This window comes from Dipteris shenzhenensis, chromosome 23 (genome assembly GCF_047967505.1).
Source record: "Dipteris shenzhenensis isolate YYH24624 ecotype China chromosome 23, Dip_SZ_1.0, whole genome shotgun sequence".
In the NCBI taxonomy this organism is placed as follows: Eukaryota; Viridiplantae; Streptophyta; class Polypodiopsida; order Gleicheniales; family Dipteridaceae; genus Dipteris; species Dipteris shenzhenensis.
This window is the reverse complement of record NC_141618.1, coordinates 53,306,804-53,328,528: the sequence shown is the minus strand read 5'-3', so window position 1 is coordinate 53,328,528 and position 21,725 is coordinate 53,306,804. Positions and strand designations below refer to the sequence as shown.

General features: G+C 43.4%; 1 protein-coding gene across 3 annotated transcripts in view; it reads left to right on the top strand.

Moving 5' to 3' along the window:
* The window catches only part of EMB2773 (PHD finger family protein), a 111,992-nt gene that overhangs the window by 4,750 nt on the left and 85,517 nt on the right, over nt 1-21,725 (top strand). For 2 of the 3 annotated variants that reach the window (XM_087394055.1, XM_087394053.1), the window contains exons 3-5: nt 468-604; nt 13,683-13,791; nt 13,867-14,123. In XM_087394055.1, the coding sequence (XP_087250181.1) occupies nt 468-604; nt 13,683-13,791; nt 13,867-14,123 (503 nt within the window). The remainder of the gene's footprint in view (nt 1-467; nt 605-13,682; nt 13,792-13,866; nt 14,124-21,725) is intronic. The other variant, XM_087394054.1, reaches the window with a different exon arrangement.

The following is a 21,725-nucleotide window of genomic DNA, read 5'->3' as shown; positions in this document are numbered from 1 at the left end:
AGCTGATTCAGTTTTATTGCTTTGAAGTTTTACGTATGAAGTGATGTTCCTCTCACTCAGAAATGAGTTACTATGTAAAATAACTTGATGTATATAAGCTGGCCAACAAAGCCGGCAGTACTCATCAGAAATTTCCATTCTAGGCACATATGATCTACATGCTTGCTAATTGCTCAAAGGGTTATGCTAGGATTAGCTAGAGGAAGTATGAGAGTGTGGGATTCTCTTAACCTAGAGGTGATTTTAGAATTGTGAGACTTCAAAAGAGAGGGCTTTAAGTATGCAGGAAGGACTTCAAATCTTGCTATTCTAGGCACTTATAATCTATTATGAATTGCGAGACGTCAAAAGAGAGGGCTTTCAATATGCAAGGAGGACCTCAGGGTTCTATCTTTGTAAAATTAGTTCTGTAGTTGCTGTTGTATGTGATTATTCACATATCATGTCCATCTTGTCTTCTCTTCCAGCAGAGCAAGTTAATCAGCAGGGGCGGCAAAATTCTACAACGGAGAAGAGGCCTGCCCTACATCTGGGGGTTGCTGCAGTGGAGGCACATGGAGGGAACACACCACCAAATGCTTTTAAGTTATCATTGCCTTCTGAGGTAAAGTGGTTTGATTTATGGTTCTTTTGAAGTCTCTTACTGCTTTCTGGACACAGTTATCATTGCCTTTGTCTTCTGAAGTAAAGTGGTTTGATTTATGGTTCTCTGGAAGTCTCTTACTGCTTTTGTGGACACAGGTATCTTGTACTAGTGGTACGTTTTCCTGTCTGGTTGTGAGTTTCCAAGTACTTTATCTCCACAAATCACAATAATAAAGTGAGATGACTAAAGAAAAACGAGATAAATTGAAAAAGACAGGAGAGGGAGACAATCACTGTTTATGGGATGTTATATATAGTCAATCCAAGCCTTTCTTGAGACCACTTGGATGTCATGGCACATAGATTTGCTCTGATAATATGAACAGAAACAAATTGGATTTTCTCCAATAACGGCTTTATGCCACCTGGAAATTTATGTGCAGGTTTTAATATGATTAGAAAGCATTGCTGCATTGGTGAGCCAAAAAGGGCATCATTTTGGTATTTGTGTAATACTCTCGTAATCCCCTAATTATCCAAACACAAACAATCTGTGGACCTTGTTGCGCCAGGAGATTTGCCTTTGATCAGCCTTCTCCTTTAGTGCTAGCCTTTGTCATTGATGTGTCTGTTCTTCATCTCCGGAGTGTGGACAGGAACTCAGTACGAAGACTTTTGTATAAATGGATGCTCAAGTATGTGCGGGTGTGTGGATTTGTACGTGTGAGAGCATATGTTTATATGATGGTCTACACCTACCGTTGGGCGCTGATGCTGCGGTGGGGATGTCATAGTAGTTTATCCCTGCTGTGCATGATGGAGTTTGTGGTTTTCAACCTTATGAGTGATTATCATGAGATTGAAACTGTGCACTGTGCTGTTTTTTTAGAGGATGAGTTTGGGCATGCTCCCGGATTCATCTAGATATACTTTTTGCTCCAGGAGATTTGGTATACTCTTTGTTTCAAGTTGTCAATTGTGGGGATGAAGCATTATGGTTTGAAGTCATGAAATGGTGACGTGGGCTTAGGCCTTTTTATGGGAGTCAAATTCCCACTATGCTAATTAGTAGGAACCGATTCAAAATTGTAAGCAGCTGCTCTCTGCTAGAAGTTTTTGAAGGTAGTTTTTAAATAGCCCTCAAGGCCTCCTTTGTTTTTGGTAGATGAGAAATGTTTCTTCTAATTCACATGCCAGTTCTATTTTATTAGATGCAGTTATATATCTGGACCTTGTTTATAAAGAAGTATGAGCCAATATATTGACTGCTATGCTCTTTAAGGTACAAAGGTCTGCATAAAGGTTTGCAGAGAAAGAGAGAGGAGGTAATAAGGACTCGGAGAAAGTGGCCGGGATGGATTGTTTAGCTGCTGCAAGGTGGCCGCATGGATATACATAAGCAAAAATGAATGCAGTAAATAACAAGTCCTTTGCAAAGTCCTTCATGCACAGGACAGTAGCACATAATCAGATGAAGGCAAAAGAACACCAGGCATGTACATAGGAAGTGCTTCTCCGTCTCTAGATTGTGTGCCTACTAGAAACATAATAGGCTGTGAGACGGGACTATCCATGAGCAATACATCTTTAAAATAGCAATAGAGGGAGTTTCTGTCACGGGGGTGTGAAATTCTAAGTACTTTAATGTACTACAAGACCGTGACAAATGTCACGGGGGCGTGAAATTCTAAGTACTTTAATGTACTACAAGACCGTGACAACTTTGATTTTAAAAGTCCAAGCATGGGCTTAATAATGTGTAGTTAAACGCGGCATGGTGCCTAGCCCATAAGCGTAATTAATCCCTAGGCCCAAAGGCAGTCCAAGGAATTAAAAGAGTGGTTGTTGGGAAATGATGATGTGGCATTTTTAATGGGCCCCCTAGAGGACCATGTACCTTCAGTGGCCCCCTTAGAGTTCCAGTGCCTTCTACATGCTCCTTTGCCATTCCTGGACCTTCTTGGGCCTTCTAAACTTCACATGTGTGGTTTTCTCTCTCATCTTCTCCCTTTGTTGAGATTTTTGGACTGGTTTTTCAGCCTCCTTCAGCTGAATTCCGTTTTTCTTCATAACTCCTCACCCGTTTGGATTCTTGGACTTCCGTTTGGCCCGATGGCTTCCCCTCTGCCTCCCCTTCGCAGTGATATGCTTTTCCCTCCGTGCGCTTGGTAGAATGGGCAGAGCTGAGCACTTCTTTTGCTGGTCGAATTTGCAAAAGTGGCTTTTTCTGGACCTTTTTGCTTCTACCGCCTCCTGGGCCTCTCCTCTTGCAAAGCTACAGCTTTTTGTTGAATTTCGAGTGGTCCCACGCGCTGGTTGACTGGTTTTTCTCAGTTTTGGAGGACTTTCCGGCGATGAAACTTCTCCAAAACCTTCTCAATGCATTCCTCTCTGAAGCACGCTTCTTTTGAGCCCAAGAACTCCCACTTCTTCGCGACAGAAGTGCTTCTTTTCACATTTTTCAGTGGAATTCTTGCTGGTCAGCTCTTGTAAATGCTCTTTCTTCATGCCTTTGCACTCCTCTTTGGTCGAGAATGCAATTAGGCATTGGCTACTACGTCCTCTTGGTGATTGAGGACTTGGTTCGAGTTTTTAGGACTTGGTGAGTTGTTATTTTGCTGCTGCAATTTCTTTTTGCCATAAGCTATTGGTTGGCCTCGTGTGCCGCCTCTTTCTTGGCTCACAGGTGCCCAGGCAGTGCTACATGAGTCATTCTTTGGTTAGGTACTTTGCTTATTTTATTTTGGAGCTTTGAAAAGCTTTGTGAATGCCATCTGGAAACCACTCAAAGAGAGTGCAGCTGGGGTGCAGTGTGATTGCATCTGGACAGCCAATGGAATTGCACTCGAAAAAGAGAATGCCTTTGTGTTGAGCGTATGGGTTAAGTGCACTTATGTGATGGTGTTCTATGCTTGAAAGCCTTGCGAAGGCTTAGTGAATTGGGGCTGCGTGCTCAGTTGCAAGGAAGGTCTCCCAGATGCAACTTGTAATCATTTCACTGTGAAATGTAAAGAAATACCGAAAGGGGCGCCACGGTGTTTGGGGCCAATCGGGTGCACTTGTCTATGTTTGTTGAGCAGGGGCATTCTAGCCTCCATCTCTTTTTCAGTGTTTTTTGTTTGTGAACAAATGGGTAAATGCCAAATGGTGATCATGCAATGGTTAATGGTTGTGATATATGCTTTGTGAGCTGTAAATAAGTGCTGAAGTGATTAAAGGTTTAGTTCCACTGCCCTCTGAGTGATTAGAGGCCGGTTTCATTGGTTCCATTGCCGGGATACCACACACTCTTTCTCAAGAGGTGGGCCTCGGTAGTTTGGTGGAAGGATATCTTTGCTGCACTTTTTGACAGCTGAATATTACAACCATAAACATGGTGAGTACCCATGAGTACTCAAAGGAGAAGGCAGGAAAGCCTTAATGATCCAGCTAGTGTACAGCTGCAGGGAGCACAACAAATGCCTTTTGAGCAAGCCACACATGAAGCTACAACTGAGCTGAACGGTGATACTAGTTCTAGCAGTGAGTCAGATGATGCTACTATGTTGAATGCACAGCTTGCAAGTGCAGTGACTGCTTTGACTCAGGTGGCTCAAAATTGGCTCAGATTGTGCAAACAAATGCCAAGAAGAAGAAGAAATCAACACACATGCATCAGCTTCTCATGGCGGACTGTACACTTTGCATCAGTTTCCCATGAGGGACAGCCATCAAAAATGACTCAGAAAGTGACTTCCAAGAGAGAGGGATCACCCAAAAGAGCACTTGAGAAAGAGGTACAAAAAGTACAGCCAGTGCAACAGTATGAGCAGCCAGCACAAGGCCTTGGTTTGGGTACTTCTACTCCTCAAAATAATAATGTGCAGTCCATAAATGTGGCTCAACCTCCTCAGCCATATTTGAGGCAGCAACCTGAATATTTTGGTACAGATTCTATCTTTGATGCTATGTTGATTCCACCGCCAATTGGGCATAGAAAGCAAGCCATGTATGATAATGTGGGAATGCAGCCAGGCATGCAAGCCACAGCATATGCTCCCATGCCTAATGTTCAGCCAAGCATGGCTCTCCCTAGTGAAGGGAATGCTGCAAATATACAGCCATCTTTGGGATAGCCAATACCAAATGTATATAAAGAATTTAAGGATTGGTTCTCATGTCAAGTTTGATACATATAATGGAGTACAGGACAGGTACAAAGCCCTCACATTCCTTCAACAGTTTGATGCTGCATTTCTTGGGGGTTTGTTTACAGAAGCATCCAAGATGAGGAAGGTCGCCACATTTTTGAAAGGCAATGCACTTAAGTGGTACACCAACCTTATGCTTCATTGAGATGCACCTGCTACTTGGCTGGAATTTAAGCAAGTGTTCTCTTCTACTTGGCTTACTCCAACTTTTGAAGTTGAAGTACTTTCACACTGGCATGACTTGTCATACAAACTTTGTAAGAATCTTGATGATTACACCCAAAGGTTTTGGGATGTTTTGCTGCCATTGAGCTCTTACAGGCATGTTTCTTTGAAAGAGCAAATAGAGAGGTACTGTTGTGGATTGCCTAGTGAGCTACGTGATTATTGCATCAAAACCAAGATGGGTTCTATGACTCAATTAATTGAGAATGCAAGGATAGCATATGCATGGATGCAGGAGAAGAATTTGGGCTTTATGGACATTAAGAAAGAAGACAACAAACAGGCTGCCAAACACCAGGATAAGGATATCAAATCTGAAAATAAAAATTATGGCAAATGACCGCTTCAAAAGGGAGGAAAAGCCCATTTCAAAGCTGGTCAAAGGCGTGGACAGCCTAATAAACAGCCCCGTACCAAGTTATCTGATGAAGAGAAAAAGTCACTCGTGGAGCAAAACAAATGTTTTATATGCAAAGGAGTGGGACACCGCTCTTATGATTGCCCATTCAAGAAAAGAGACAGGTCAGATGATGATAAGAATGGTGATAAACAGGCTGATCGGAAGGGCAAAAGGCCTAAACCTTCCGCAGGACTTCTTCCAGATGTGATTGGGAGTTTGCCACATGTACATGATGAAGAAGAAACGAAAAAGACTGAGATGTGCAGAGCATGGGGAAAAATAAAAAATCAGAATTGTTTGTTTTTCTTTGATTCTGGAGCAAAGGCGAATTTTATAACTCCTGATATGGCAGGAAGGCTTGGCATCAAGCCTGAGGAAATGGGGCCATCCGGCATGTGTGATATGGCCAACCCTGAACTCAACACACCTGTCACTCCTATCATTGGCAAGTTGAGGATGCATATCCAGGGATATTAGGATGCAGAGGACTTCTACATTATGCCTTTGCCAGAGTGCGATGCTTTGCTTGGGATGCCTTGGATGTACAGGGTGGGGGCTGATGTGCAGATGAGAAACAAGAAGATTCTTTAACTCATAGAGGCAAAAATCATGTACTTGATGTAAAGTTGAAAGGGGAGTCCATCGCTGTAGTTTCAGCTTCTTGTATTTCCAATGTAATAAAGCGTCATATTTCAGCGTACTTGATTTTTGTCAAAGAGGACAGCCAATCAGTTCAGGAAGGCTCTACTCTTTCTGCTTTAGATAGAGAAAGGGCTGCTTTTATTTCAGATTTTCAGGATTGTTTCTCAGATGCACTTCCTCAAGAAATACCTCCCAAGAGGCCCGAGGATCATCAAATTGATATAATTCCAGGAAGCTCACCGCCTAATATACCTCCCTATCATGTCAGTAAGGCACAACAGGAAGAGATAATGTCACAAGTGAAGGAACTCTTGGAAAAGGAATTAATACAGCCAAGTAATTCTCCTTACTGTTCCCCTGTGTTGCTTGTGCAAAAGAAGGATGGCAGTTGGAGAATGTGTATTGATTATAGGGCTTTGAATAAAGTCACAATTAAGAATGGTTTTCCAATTCCATGCATTGATGATATATTGGATCGGTTGGAAGGTTTCTCAAATGTTCAGACTGTATTGACCTTAAAAGTGGATACCATCAGATAAGGATACAGCCTGAAGATGTCTACAAGACTGCCTTCCGCACTTCATTTGGCTTATATGAGTTCCTTGTGATGCCTTTTGGTTTGACTAATGCACCTGCCACTTTTAATAGAATGATGGACATAATTTTTAGAGCACACAGAAAGTTTGTAGGCACTTTCTTCTTTGACATCATTGTGTTCTCTAAAAATGAGCAGGAGCACAAGAAACACCTCACTATTGTGTTTCAAGAGTTGAAAAGACACAAGCTATTAATTAACACCAAGAAAAGTGAGTTCTTTATGCATGAGATTCATTTTCTCGGTCATATAGTGTCAAAGGATGGAGTCAAGATGGATCCTGCAAAAGTTGAGGCCATAAGGAGTTGGCCAATTTTGAAAAATCTGCATGAAGTCAAAAGCTTTCTGGGTTGTGTTCATACTATTTGAGGTTTATAAAGTACTTTGCAGAAATTGCTTCTCCCTTGCATGCTTTACAAAAGAAAGTTGTACCGTTTCGGTGGGGACCAAAGGAAAATGCAGCTTTTGAAGAGCTGAAGCAAAAGTTGTGTTCTGAACCCGAAATAGTGGAAGGTGCCAGGAAGATACCTCCCATTTTGCATACAAAAGAGAAAATCTTCGAAGCTGATCGTTTTGTGGAAAGCCTTGAAGAGGCTTACAAGAAGATTAAATATGCCTTGCAAAGAAGTTAGGACAAGCAGAAAAGAGCAGCAGATAAGCACCGCAGGGAATTGGTATTCATAGAAGGTGATTGGGTTTTGCTGCGTTTTCAGAAGGCAAGGCTGAAAAATAAGAAAGGCAAGGAAAGGTTATACACAAAGCTGAACATGCGTTACTATGGTCATTTTCAGGTTTCTGAAAAGATAAACGAGGTAGCTTACATCCTCCGCATTGGAAGATACATAATGCCTTTCATGTGAGCTTATTAAAGCAATATCATGGAGATATTCCCGAGGATTTACCTGATGAGGTGCAGCTTGAAGTGGAAGAACAGGATGAACTTCTGGTCCCAGAGCAGATTCTGGCACACAGGGATAGAAAGCTCAAGGGTAAAGTTATCTGTCACTAGGTAAAATTTCAAAATTACCCATCACTTGATGCGAAATGGATGGAGGAAGGTGAACTGGCAAATTCATCTAGGATATTGCAGCTTTACCTTGATGCTTTCCAGCTAGAGCCGACTGCGGTCCGGGCTCCTACAGGTAGTTCAACAGAGCGAGCGTCTGGAGCATTACTTGGTGTTCGAGAGGGGGATAGCACCTTCACTCCCTCAGTACAGACGGGCTCACCGTGATTTCATGAGGTCGCTTGATGACATTATATGTTTCATCCGAGATACTGAGCTGACAATGTTTTTGCTGTGAGACTTCATGATATTGATGCATCTTGACTATTGATCGCCGAGGATCACATAGATTTATGCATAGCCATATTTTCACTGTCTGTGTATACTATAGCTGCGGCTTTCTTGTATACTCTTTTATGCTATATTTCATGCTCACTCTTGTGTTTTGGGGCAGCAAACTCTGGTTTGCTGTTTCAAGAGAGGGGTATGTCACGGGGGCGTGAAATTCTAAGTACTTCAATGTACTGCAAGACTGTGACAAATGTCACGGGGGTGTGAAATTCTAAGTACTTTAATGTACTATAAGACCGTGACAACTTTGGTTTTAAAAGTCCAAGCATGGGCTTAATAACGTGTAATTAAACGCGGCATGGTGCCTAGCACATAAGCGTAATTAATCCCTAGGCCCAAAGGCATTTTAAGGAATTAAAAGAGTGGTTGTTGGGAAATGATGATGTGGCATTTTTAATGGGCGCCCTAGAGGACCATGTACCTTCAGTGGCCCCCCTAGAGTTCCAGTGCCTTCTACATGCTCCTTTGCCATTCCTGGACCTTCCTGGGCCTTCTAAACTTCACATGTGTGGTTTTCTCTCTCATCTTCTCCCTTTGTTGAGATTTTTGGACTGGTTTTTCAGCCTCCTTCAGTTGAATTCCGTTTTTCTTCATAACTCCTCACCCGTTCGGATTCTTGGACTTCCGTTTGGCCTGATGGCTTCCCTTGTGCCTCCCCTTCGCAGTGATATGCTTTTCCCTCCGTGCGTTTGGTAGAATGGGCAGAGCTGAGCACTTCTTTTGCTGGTCGAATTTGCAAAAGTGGCTTTTTCTGGACCTTTTTGCTTCTACCGCCTCCTGGGCCTCTCCTCTTGCAAAGCTACAGCTTTCTGTTGAATTTCGAGTGGTCCCACACGCTGGTTGACTGGTTTTTCTCAGTTTTGGAGGACTTTCCGGCGATGAAACTTCTCCAAAACCTTCTCAATGCATTCCTCTCTAAAGCACGCTTCTTTTGAGCCCAAGAACTTCGCGACAGACATTTTTCAGTGGAATTCTTGCTGGTCGGCTCTTGTAAATGCTCTTTCTTCATGCCTTTGTACTCCTCTTTGGCTGAGAATGCAATTAGGCATTGGCTACTACGTCCTCTTGGCGATTGAGGACTTGCTTCGAGTTTTTAGGACTTGGTGAGTTGTGATTTTGCTGCTGCAATTTCTTTTTGCCATAAGCTATTGGTTGGCCTCGTGTGCCGCCTCTTTCTTGGCTCACAGGTGCCCAGGCAGTGCTTTTTGGAGCTTTGAAAAGCTTTGTGAATGCCATCTGGAAACCACTCAAAGAGAGTGCAGCTGGGGTGCAGTGTGATTGCATCTGGACAGCCAATGGAATTGCACTCGGAAAAGAGAATGCCTTTGTGTTGAGCGTATGGGTTAAGTGCACTTATGTGATGGTGTTCTATGCTTGAAAGCCTTGCGAAGGCTTAGTGAACTGGGGCTGCGTGCTCAGTTGCAGGGAAGGTCTCCCAGATGCAACTTGTAATCATTTCACTGTGAAATATAAAGAAATACCGAAAGGGGCGCCACGGTGTTTGGGGCCAATCGGGTGCACTTGTCTATGTTTGTTGAGCAGGAGCATTCTAGCCTCCATTCCTTTTTCAATGGTTTTGTTTGTGAACAAATGGGTAAATGCCAAATGGTGATCATGCAATGGTTAATGGTTGTGATATATGCTTTGTGAGCTGTAAATAAGTGCTGAAGTGATTAAAGGTTTAGTTCCACTACCCTCTAAGTGATTAGAGGCTGGTTTCAGTCTCTAGGGCAGATATCTCAAACAGAAACATATCAAGTGATTTACGATTCAGCACAAAAATGTATCTTCCCAAGCTCGTACATATGTTCAATGTAACCTAACTGCAGACATTTGAAAAGTTCAAGCATAAAGTCAATTCTAATGGGCCGAGAGAGAACAATCTAAAGGGGTATTTAGTCGAGTGGTCATTCATACATCATGCCAGAAGTAATAAAAGGACTCTTCATGCCCTCCAGCCTAAGGTGTTTATGAACAAGAAGGGTCTACAAGAGATGAATCCTATTCAAACAGGGGACAGCAAGTGAGACCCATGTAAGTTTTGCTAGAAAGAAAGAAAGAAATAAAGTTTAACATCTATGAAAGACCAAAGGGTCTATGAGACTGAAAAGAAACCAGATACAATGAAACCTAAGGGTGGGGCCACTAAAATGGGTACCCCTACCCAAGTCTGATGCTTGTGACGAGAAATAATAGGAGGAGCCAAGAAAGTTGCAGTTGCATCATAGAGACACACTGAAGTTTGTGTGATCACATGGAATGCCTTTAAAATTAGTGAGGTTTCATAAAGAAACCAAATGCATACCACTGATCCCTCAAGCTCAAGGAGGAGCACTCAGTCCACAAACTAGCTATAAGATATCATGCAGTCTCTAATCTCGTTCTGTTGTCAAACCTGTCCCACCTGGAGCCAATCCTTGTGAGATACCTGCTGCAGCCATTCTGCCACCGCAGCCTCGTACATAACCAGGACTCTGGTGGGCTTGACTCCTCCATTAACATCCAAAGGACCACCGCAGTGACGCCGCACCACAGCTTCATCGTCTCCGTGGGCTCAGACTTTTTTTATACTAGTGTTTCTATGTTTATGTTGCACTTTTCTTGGGTGTAGATGCCCGCTTAGAGGCTCTACCTTTCAGCTCGTTGTATCTGTTTTTTTACAATCTCATAGACGTCTTTCAAAGAATTTTAATAAAATTTTCTTTCTTTCTCACTACATCCCACTCGAATCCAGTCCAATATCCCAAGGTCTCGTCTAAGGTCCACATAATGAAATTGAGAGAAAGAAAGTTTATTAAAGTCTTCGGAAGACCGATGGGTCTATGAGACTGTGAAAATCCTGATACAACAAGCTGTGGTAGTGGAGCTACTGAACAAGCGTCCATACCAATGCAAAATGCAAAAATGCAGAATGGCAGTACTAAGTCCTAAGTACAACATAGTCATGTCGATGGTCGACTATATATCAGTCTCAGCATCGTCATCAATATCCTTATCATCATCGGCAGCAACAAGATATTAGGATGGATGAGGTAGTGGAGGCATGAAGTCGGCAATAGAGTGCTATCGGCCACTCAGAGGTGCGGTCCTGGCATGTCTCCTGGTCGTAGCTCTGCGTCTGACCAGGGCTACTGTGACCCCCGTCGGTCGGCCTCCGACTCTAAAGAAGGAGGGGATGTCTCCAAGTGTGATATGTGTGTCGACCCTCTGTCTGAGCTGTCGGGTCACAGGCTCCGGGTCACGGTCATGTCGAGGCCTCGTCTCGTGGGGGTCCATGTGATCTAGCTGAAAGAACTCCGTGATAGAGCTCTGAGAGGGATCAGCCGAGGAAGAAGTCTGCTCCTGTCTCCGTGCTCGAAGTATCCCCTCACGGTGTCTAAGTGCCTCATGAATGAAACTTGCCAAACACCGCTGGTCGGGGTAGGAGAGGAAACATGCCAAAACCCCATAACTATCCCTGAAGAGGCAGTGGAAACGCCCTCGGATCTCATAGTACACAGGACATGTGAAGATGAAATGCATGTCGTCTCAACTTCCTGCATGTCACATAGTGTGCATATGCGCCTCTCCTTGGGTAGTCGCTCTACTCTGCCGCTCTCAATGCGAAGTCTGTGTGAAGAGACCCAGAACTGCCCAAGAGAGATCCTCAGCGAGTGGGGTAGGTGAATCTGCATGTATCCTAGTGGGTCAATGAAACCCTCCGCTGTGATATGTAAGAAGTGATCTCTGTAGAAGCTAAGCTTCACTGGGAGTTCACTTGTGATCTAGCTGAAAGAACTCCGTGATAGAGCTCTGAGAGGGATCAGCCGAGGAAGAAGTCTGCTCCTGTCGGCCATCTTCTCTTTTCCTTTCCTAGTCCATGTAGCCATCATGACCTTAGGCTCCTCTTCACTATCAACAACCTTATGTGTCAGTAAAGCCGCTAGCGTCTATCTTGTATTGGCATTTGCTTGCTCCTCCTAACATGGGAAATTCCTCCTTACGTGTCCTGGATCTTGCTGGTTTTTATTGCAACATGAACATCAATACTAGTGCTTATATAGAGGGATTCCATATGATTTTTCAGTCATCCTTTTACAAAGTAGCCTTCTAGCCTAAGATTATCACATCCAAAGCAGGCAGGTCTAGAAAGAGCTAGGTGCCCAAGATCTACACAAAAACCTTCCATACAGATCTAGCTAAATAAGGCGACCATGGGGCCACTTAAGCCTTATCCACTCGCCCAATTCTACCTAATATAGCCATACATGCAATACCGCTTTTTGGCACCAATGGCATGTACATACAATAATTCTTCCTGCACCAAGGACCATGTGGCCAGTAGAAAAAGTTCCACATACAGTATGCTTTTACTTGGACACTTGTTAAGGATGCTTGACAAGCAAGCTAGATAGAATCTCTGGCCATTTTCCCCATAACTATCCCTGAAGAGGCAGTGGAAACGCCCTCGGATCTCATAGTACACAGGACATGTGAAGATGAAATGCATGTCGTCTCAACTTCCTGCATGTCACATAGTGTGCATATGCGCCTCTCCTTGGGTAGTCGCTCTACTCTGCCGCTCTCGATGCGAAGTCTGTGTGAAGAGACCCAGAACTGCCCAAGAGAGATCCTCAGCGAGTGGGGTAGGTGAATCTGCATGTATCCTAGTGGGTCAATGAAACCCTCCGCTGTGATATGTAAGAAGTGATCTCTGTAGAAGCTAAGCTTCACTGGGAGTTCACTTGGTCCCAACCAGGTCGGAAATGTGTGTAGTTGTAATAGATCCTCACGGATAACCTGGTTGACCTCGTGTGATAAGAGGGAGCATCCATGCTGTACTGGAAGGGAGGTAGTCTATCCATGTGGAGCCCCAATCGCTCAAACCATCTCTCTGTACGTGCACATGAAGTCCATTCATACAATAAAGATCTAGCTCTTAAAGTAGAAAACTTTATGATGGAGTTGCCTTTAATCATCAATTCAACAACACTTTTCCATGCATGTCTTTGCCTCCACACTTTGCGTTGACACACTTTCATGCCTGCCCTGCCCTACGCTTGCCAAAAAATATCCATGGTCACCAATTCGTCTGCTGCATGTTCACCATTCACAGCAAGATATTGGGCACCACGGATTGATGATGATCCATGTGCTTCACTTGGGTGAGCCATTGCAGGGCTCTTGCTAGGCGCTCTACCTTGGGCTTGTATTCTAGCATCTCTAAATAAATGGAGACCCTTTTACTAGGATCCTGTGACTGCTAGACAAAGCACCTTTAAAGTTTCCTGTCAGTGTTTAAAATACATGGAATTGTAAATGAGATATGTATCTGCAGTCTAAACCTTAAGACATCCTTCCCTTTGTGCTGCCCTATGCCCCTTTCTCTCCTTGGAATTTGTAGCTTTTCAGTGCCCGTACCTTTTCCTTCTTATGATGTCTTCTTTATTGACTCTTTCCAACCCTTTTTTGGGAGATTGGAAGAGGGGGGGGTTTTTGGGGGGGGCACAACCATGTCTCAACACCTTTCTTATGTGGTGGAGAATCTAATGGCAAAATTTAGCTAGCATTGAGCTTTATTTATACTGCTTCATTATATTTGCTGGCCTTGATTCAGTGTTTAATCTTCTTTTTTTGGAGGGACTGGATTAGTAAATCATTTTCTCATGTTCTTCATTATCAACTTAAACTACTGCTAACATTTTGCAGGATCTGGCACCTTCCACATCAGCGCGAAAGTCGAGGATGAAAAGAAAAGGACATTTAGAAGGGATAGATCCTACTACCACTGGACAAGGGCACCTTGATTGTGATCGTGGTGAGTGACCATGTGTTTTTACTGGCAAGTCTTCTTTTAAGCTTTGATGAGGTTTCTGAAGTGTTTTGATTGCAGATGCTGTTTTAAGGGGTGTGTGTGAAGTACTGGAGGGAGTGTTCGAGAAGGCAGACTCACCTGATGACGATGAGGGTGAGGAAGGGGGGATTTTTTTACCTCTTTCGGACATCAAAGCTGTTGCGGATGAAGTTGCAGCGGCACATGCAAAGAACGTCTTGCAGCTTCTTTCCAAGGGTCATGTAGTCAAGTTATTAGAATTGCTTGATCGTCATGTTCAACATGCTCATGAACGAAGTGTTGATGATGATGATGATGTAAGTAATCATTTGGTATTTTCATTTGGTTTTGAGGTCGACTCATTCCATTTTCGAGCAAGAGTATATTTTGTGAAATCAATGTGCATAGTGGTAAATGGGTAGTTGTTGGTTAAGTAGCTGGCTATTTGATGGCTTTATCGTGACATATTTATTGCTATGTCATTTTCGTGTATGAGAATGTTTGATCTAAGCTGTCACGGATGCTAAATGTGGTGTGTAAAATGGGGGGCAGGTTGGTTGAACAGTCTACATGTAGAACACCAGTTTTATATTGACTACCATAAATTCTCTGCCCGGTCATTTCACTCCTAGAGGAAATCAGGTGTAAGTATCCACTGATATTGTTGTATAAGTTTGGGATGAAGTAGAAAAATGCATGTCTTTTTTAGAGCTAGCCTAGCTTTGAGCTGTGATTTCAAATTGCAAGGGAGGGGTGTTGATTTTGGGATATGCAGTGGGATCACTGCATTATAATTCTAAGTCTATCCATTCTTTGAAGCTGCCAGTGAATGATCTACCTCACAGCTTAAAGGTTGAAGTGGCTAATGGCACCTTTACCACTAGTCAGAGAATCTGTCCTGAAGTTGCAATTAATCTCTCCTCATAATACTCATGTACTATTGATCTCTTTGCCTTGAATCTCGGACCTATTGACATTATACTTGGCTGAGATTGGCTCAAGACTCTAGGAAGGTTTACAATGAATTTGCAGAACATGACCATGACTTTCCTAGACATGGACAAGGAGGTTTGTCTGTCTGGAATTCACTCTCAGAAATTACAGATGGTGACAGCTAAGCAAATAAAGAAACTCCTCAAGGAGGTCAGCCTATTTGTCTTGAAGTTGGAAGCTGGAAGTGCCCAGAAATCTGAAAAAGACTTCAAGGTGGAGGATGTGGACATGCTGGGACTGTTACAGTAATACAAAGACATATTCATGGACCCCCATGCCATTTATTTAGAGGAAGGCTCTAGAACTGTCAAGAAGGCTCCCTACAGGCTGTCCAAAGCATCAGCCATTGCCATCCCCATTTGCCTCCCCTCTTTTGTCACTTTCAGATTGTGTATTGATTATAGAGAGCTGAACAACATGACTACAAAAACAGGTTCCCAACTCCTAGGGTGGATGACTTATTAGATGAGCTCAAGGGATCCAAATATTTCTCAAAGATAGACCTTAGGCTTCGGTATCATCAAATAAGGATCAAGGAAGGAGATGAGAGTAAAACTGCCTTCAGGACTGAACGAGGACATTATGAGTTCAAATTGATGCCCTTTGGGCTCACTACCGCCTCTGCTACCTTCTAGTACTTGATGAACCAAATTTTGGGGCCTCATCTTTTCAAGTCTGTGCTTGTGTTCTTTGATGATATACTTATATACAGCAGGAGTAAGGAAGAGCACTTGCAGCATGTTGCTAAGGTTTTGGATTTTCGGGATGCACCAGCTATATGCCAAACCTTCCAAGTGATCTTTCATGGTACAAAGGATGGAACTTACGCCACATTATCTGTATCTCAGTTGATCCAACTAATGTCACGAGGACGTGAAATTATGGGACTTTTGATTTGCGACTCTCGTAATTTGTGCGTGATTGCCTTGAGCCTCTGGGACGCGAGGGTCCGGCCATGGGGCGGGACTTGGGGAATTAAAATTCCCTAGTGGGTCCTTGGAAATTGTGAATGTGCGCCCAGTTACTAGGCAATTAATTCTTAGGGCCAAAGTGTGCAATAGGGGGGACAAAAGATGTAGGATCGATAAACGAGAGAGCAAGCACAAGATTCAAGAGTCGATGGATATCAGCCGTCACGTCAACTAGATAAAAAATGAAAAGAGAAATACATGGTACTTGAAGGTAGACCCTAGGACTAAGTGTCCTAGGTGTCACATAGGACTAAATGTCCTATGTGGCATAAATGCACTAAAACACTAGAGTGCCTATAACTATGCCTACAAGGCACATACCACCCATAGGGCATCACTAGAACTGGGAGAAGATGGCCTACAAACCCCCCTCCATGGTATGGGCTGAAGTATTCTGGAAACGTCTCATAATACCTGGTATTTTCTGGTCATGGTGGCACATGTTCATCCAAAAGGATATAGCCACCTATGAATGTACAAGGTATGTCAGATCATGTAACAAAGGGAACCAAGTGTAAAGCCTGTCGGAAGACTTCGAACTTGGGACGAGCAAGTGCCTTTGTAAACATATCTGCTATGTTGTCCTTTGTGGGAAGGTAGGACAACTCTATGTCTCCTGCTGACAACCGCTCTCGAACATAATGATAGTGAACTTCAATGTGCTTGGTACCACATGAAACAATGGGTTACACGCAATGGCCAAAGCACTCTGGCTGTTAGTGTAGACCATGGTGGAGGATGTCTGGCGAATACCAAGATCTGTAAGTAATTGTCGAAGCCAGACACACTCTATTGTAGCAGTGAAGGCTGCCTTGTACTCAGCCTCACAGCTAGATGTGGCAACTGTTGGTTGCTTCTTGCTGAGCCAAGAGATACATGAATTGCCAAGCAAAAACAATTGCCGGTATGTGACACTCTGGTGTCGGAACAACCTGCCCAGTCACTATCCGTGTAAGCATGCATGGTAAGTGAACCCTAATCACCATAGAAGAGGGCTAAATCCTGAGTGCCTCTGAGATATTTGAAGACTCTCTTCACTGCCTGCCAATGCTGTAACAAAGGGAACCAAGTGTAAAGCCTGTCGGAAGACATGGGACAGCTATACTATTATTTGGGCATTCAGTTTGCTCATGTTGAGGGGGGTATCATGATGTCACAGTTTAAGTATATTGGACAGCTCCTTGATCGTTTTTAGTTTGAGGATTGCAAGCCAATCTCTACACCAGTGGACCCTGGCTTCAAATTTTCAGCTCATGATGGGAGCTCACCATGTGATATCACTTCTTACCAGTAGGCTGTTGGATGTCTCATTTACTTATGTCACACCAGACCTGACTTACACTATGCAGTATCTCAGCTCAGCAGGTTCATGCACATGCCCAGTTCACAGCATTGGCAGGTAGTGAAGAGAGTCTTCAGATATCTCAGAGGCACTCAGGATTTAGCTCTCTTCTATGGTGATCAGGGTTCACTTACCATGCATGCTTACACGGATAGTGACTGGGCAGGTTGTTCCGACACCAGAGTGTCACATACCGGCAATTGTTTTTTGCTTGGCAATTCATGTATCTCTTGGCTCAGCAAGAAGCAACCAACAGTTGCCACATCTAGCTATGAGGCTGAGTACAGGGCAGCCTTCACTGCTACAATAGAGTGTGTCTGGCTTCGACAGTTACTTACAGATCTTGGTATTCGCCAGACATCCTCCACCATGGTCTACACTAACAGCCAGAGTGCTTTGGCCATTGCGTGTAACCCAGTGTTTCACGCGCGTACCAAGCACATTGAAGTTCACTATCACTATGTTCGAGAGCGGTTGTCAGCAGGAGACATAGAGTTGTCCTACCTTCCCACAGAGGACAACATAGCATATATGTGTACAAAGGCACTTGCTCGTCCCAAGTTCGAAGTCTTCCGACAGGCTTTACACTTGGTTCCCTTTGTTACATGATCTGACATACCTTGTACATTCATAGGTGGCTATATCCTTTTGGATGAACATGTGCCACCATGACCAGAAAATACCAGGTATTATGAGACGTTTCCAGAATACTTCAGCCCATACCATGGAGGGGGGTTTGTAGGCCATCTTCTCCTAGTTCTAGTGATGCCCTATGGGCCTTGGTATGTGCCTTGTAGGCATAGTTATAGGCACTCTAGTGTTTCAGTGCCTTTTATGCCACGAACATTTAGTCCTATGTGACACCTAGGACACTTAGTCCTAGGGTGTACCTTCAAGTATCATGTATTTCTCTTTTCATTTTTTATCTAGTTGACGTGACGGCTGATATCCATTGACTCTTGAATCTTGTGCTTGCTCTCTCGTTTATCGATCCTATAGTGGTATCAGAGCTTGGTTCGACTTGTCTCCTGCCCCCGCATTTGCACCTGCTCCCTGTACCCCCATCTGTACAGTCCGTACAATTGTACGGACGTCTGTATGCTACCAGCGTCGTACACCTTCCGTACAGCCGTACACTGCACCGTACAGAGCGCTTTGTACCTATGTTCTGTACAGTCACGTGTCGGCTCCGTACTTGCGCCGTCGTACAGCTACGTACCTTCTCCGCACGTTGTACTTGCGTCGTACATCGTACATAGTACTTACGCCATACATTGGACCTACTCCGTACATCCGTACAAGTGCATTTGTACCGTCCGTACAGAACAGATGTCCGTACAACTCGTACTTGTTCCGGGAGTTTCGTACAGGTTTTGCATGTGCAAAGCTATATACAGGACATTGGCAAAATTTGGGGTTTTCAATACCTTTCACCTCCTTTGGTTGCAATTTCTTGCAAGAACACTGGAGTTTTGGGATTTGGTCTACAATTTCTTGTTTGATTGCAGTACATTTGGGTTAGATTGCAGGATATTGAGTCACATTTGCAGGACATTGGGTCAGATTATAATACATTGGGTCACATTTGCAAAAATCTCAGCAAAATTTGGGGCTTTCCTGCATTTGCCCTCTTTTTGGCTTATTTGCCCTCATTAAATTTGGGGCTTTTGCCAGATTTGCTGTTTTTTGCAGTGAACATTGCCTGACACAGTCACATTTGGGTCAAATTTGCATTTGCCCCTTGATTTGGGCTGGAAATTTGTAGAACATTTACTTGCAGACATTTGCTGTCATTTTTGGACAGCCAGCTCTTCGCAGTGATAGCCTTGAGGCTTTTGGGTTTACAGGTTTCTTCTTTTCAGGGTATCCCATTTGCAATGGTTGGCAACAATCATGATCTATTTGGCATTCTTCGTGAAGATGATAAGTTGGATGGCACCAACTATCCGATGTGGTTTAATCTCATGAAACATATTCTTGTTGCAAGGCATTTTTGGAATATTGTTTCTGGGATTGATATGAGGCCAGCCAATGCTCCAGTGGCTGCCCCTACTGCTGGTCCCTCTGCAGAGGGTACTCCTCCTGATGCCTTATCCTCTAGCACCCCTGCTGCTGCTCCTCCAACTTAGGAACAATCAAGATGGGATGCAAGAGATGCAAATGCACATTCTTGTATTGCTTTATCATGTAAGAGAATCAATATTCCACACATCTGGTCTTGCAGGACAGCAAAGGATGCTTGGGACAAATTGGTTTCTTTTTATCAGATTCGCAATGAGGCACGTGTTGCATATTTAAGAAGGCAATTGTAGGAAGTCAGTATGAATGAAGGTGACTCTATGGATGCATACCTGACAAAGGTCAAGGACCTCATGGAACAACTTGCCAATATTGATGAGGTGGTGCCAAATTCTCAACTTGTCAGTACCACGTTGAATGGACTGCCAGATACATATCAAGGGTTTGCTACAACCCTTCGCATGGTTGTAAGACACGTTAAGACACGACACGTTAGACACGCTTCAGACACGAGTGTCTAAAGTGTCTTAAAGATAAGACACGTAAGACACGCCATTGTGATTATATTTGAATAATATATGTATAAGTATACAAATGTACAACTTGCTAGCATAGCTCGTTGCTAGATTCTAGAAGTACAATAAGCTACACTTAAACAATGCAAGAAGGCACTTGTACAATGCAGTTAAGAGTCAAGACTCGTCACTCAAGACTTAAAACTTAAAGTTAAGACTTGCGACTCAAGAGCTCGCAAGTATTGAGTACTTAAAGGTTTAAATGGACAATTGAATCTTGTCACATGTGATATGAATGAAATCTGCATCTCGATACATATAATTGAAAGGAAACTTTCGACTCTCAAGACTCAAATCTCTGAAGATTCATCCTAATCCGAATCTACGAGGTCACTACCACTGCTAGATCCAAAGTCACCATCGATGATAGCATGGCTAAGTCAAACTCAATGTTGTTGTTACTCCCCACCCACCAAAAAAAAAAAAAAACAAGAGTGTCTAAAGGTGTCTTAAGGTAAGACACGTGTCTTAAGTGTCTTAAGTGTCTTACGATAAGACACGAGTGTCTTAACAACCATGACCCTTAGTGGCCATGGGTAATCTAGATCACTACTCTTTTGATGAGCTTGTCACTTTGCTGTTGCAGGAAGAGCAAAGTCGAGCTAATAGATAAGCTATTATTCCTGACCATGCATTTGCTTCACAGCAGACAGGAAGAGGCAAGGCTTCCAAGCCTATGGGTAAGCCTAAATATGGGCCTAGCAGTGGCAATTCCTCCAATGCTTCTAAAAATACAGCAGATAAGTCAAAGAAGAAAAGATGCAACTATTGTCGCAAGCCTAGACATGACATTTCAGAATGTAGGAAGCGCATTGCGTCGGAGAAAAAGAAAGCAGGATTGACAGTTAATGCCTCACATGCAATTAAATCCCACGAGCCGGCAGATACTTCACATGCACATGCTCTCTAGGATGATTGGGCATGGGCTGTCCATTGCTCATTTGATCGCTCCCAAGTTGATGCACTCTTTACTGCTAATGATGCTCAGTCTAGGTATTTTGATAGTGGTGCTTCCAAGCACGTCACATCTTGCAGACAGTTGTTTCATTCCTTAGCTAATGCACCTCGTGGGGGAACTGTCACATGTGCTAATAATGCCTCCTATGCTGTAAAAGGACTTGGAGATGTGCAGCTCACATCCATTTCAAGCCATCTTGTCACTTTGACTAATGTTCTTTTCGTGCTTGGAATAGAAGTCCACTTGATTTCAATTTCAGCAATTGCCACTTCAGGTTTCAGAGTGATTTTTGATGGATATAGATGCCTAGTATATGATCTTCGTGATGACAATGCCATAGTTCTCACTGGCACTTTGAAAAAGGGGCTTTATCACCTTGATGATCACTCAGCTGCACTCTCTATTGAAGCATTTGCTATTTCAGATTCACAGCTTGTTGAAACTTATCTTTGGCATGAGAGAATGGGTCATCTCAATTATAGAGCTCTTGCCAAGTTACATTCACAGGACATGGCAAATGATGTACCTCAAATTCACACAGTTTCCAAATATGTGTGTGAGGGTTGTCTTTTGGGTAAGCTGCATCGGTTTCCTTTTCAAAAGAATTGTCCAAAACTCTCACAAAGGAAATTGCAGCTAGTGCACCGTGATGTCTGTGGCCCAATGAGGACAAATGCCATTGGGGGGTACAAATATTTCATGACTCTCATTGATGACTTCACAAGATATTGCTGGGTATATGCTTTAAAAGCCAAATCTGAAGTGTTCTCATGCTTTCAGAGGTGGCTAAATATGGTTGAGAATGAATCAAGATGCAAGCTTGTCACCCTCAACACAGATAGGGGGGGGAGTATATGTCAAAGGAGTTTGATGCATTTTTGTCTTCACGGGGCATTGTTCACTCATGCACTACTCCTTACACTCCTCAGCATAATCCCGTTCCTCAAAGGAAGAACAGGTCCACTATGGAGATGGCCAGATGCATGCTTAAGGCTAAGTCCTTGCCCAATAAATTTTGGCTTGATGCAGTAATGTGTGCCAACTATGTGCTGAATAGATCA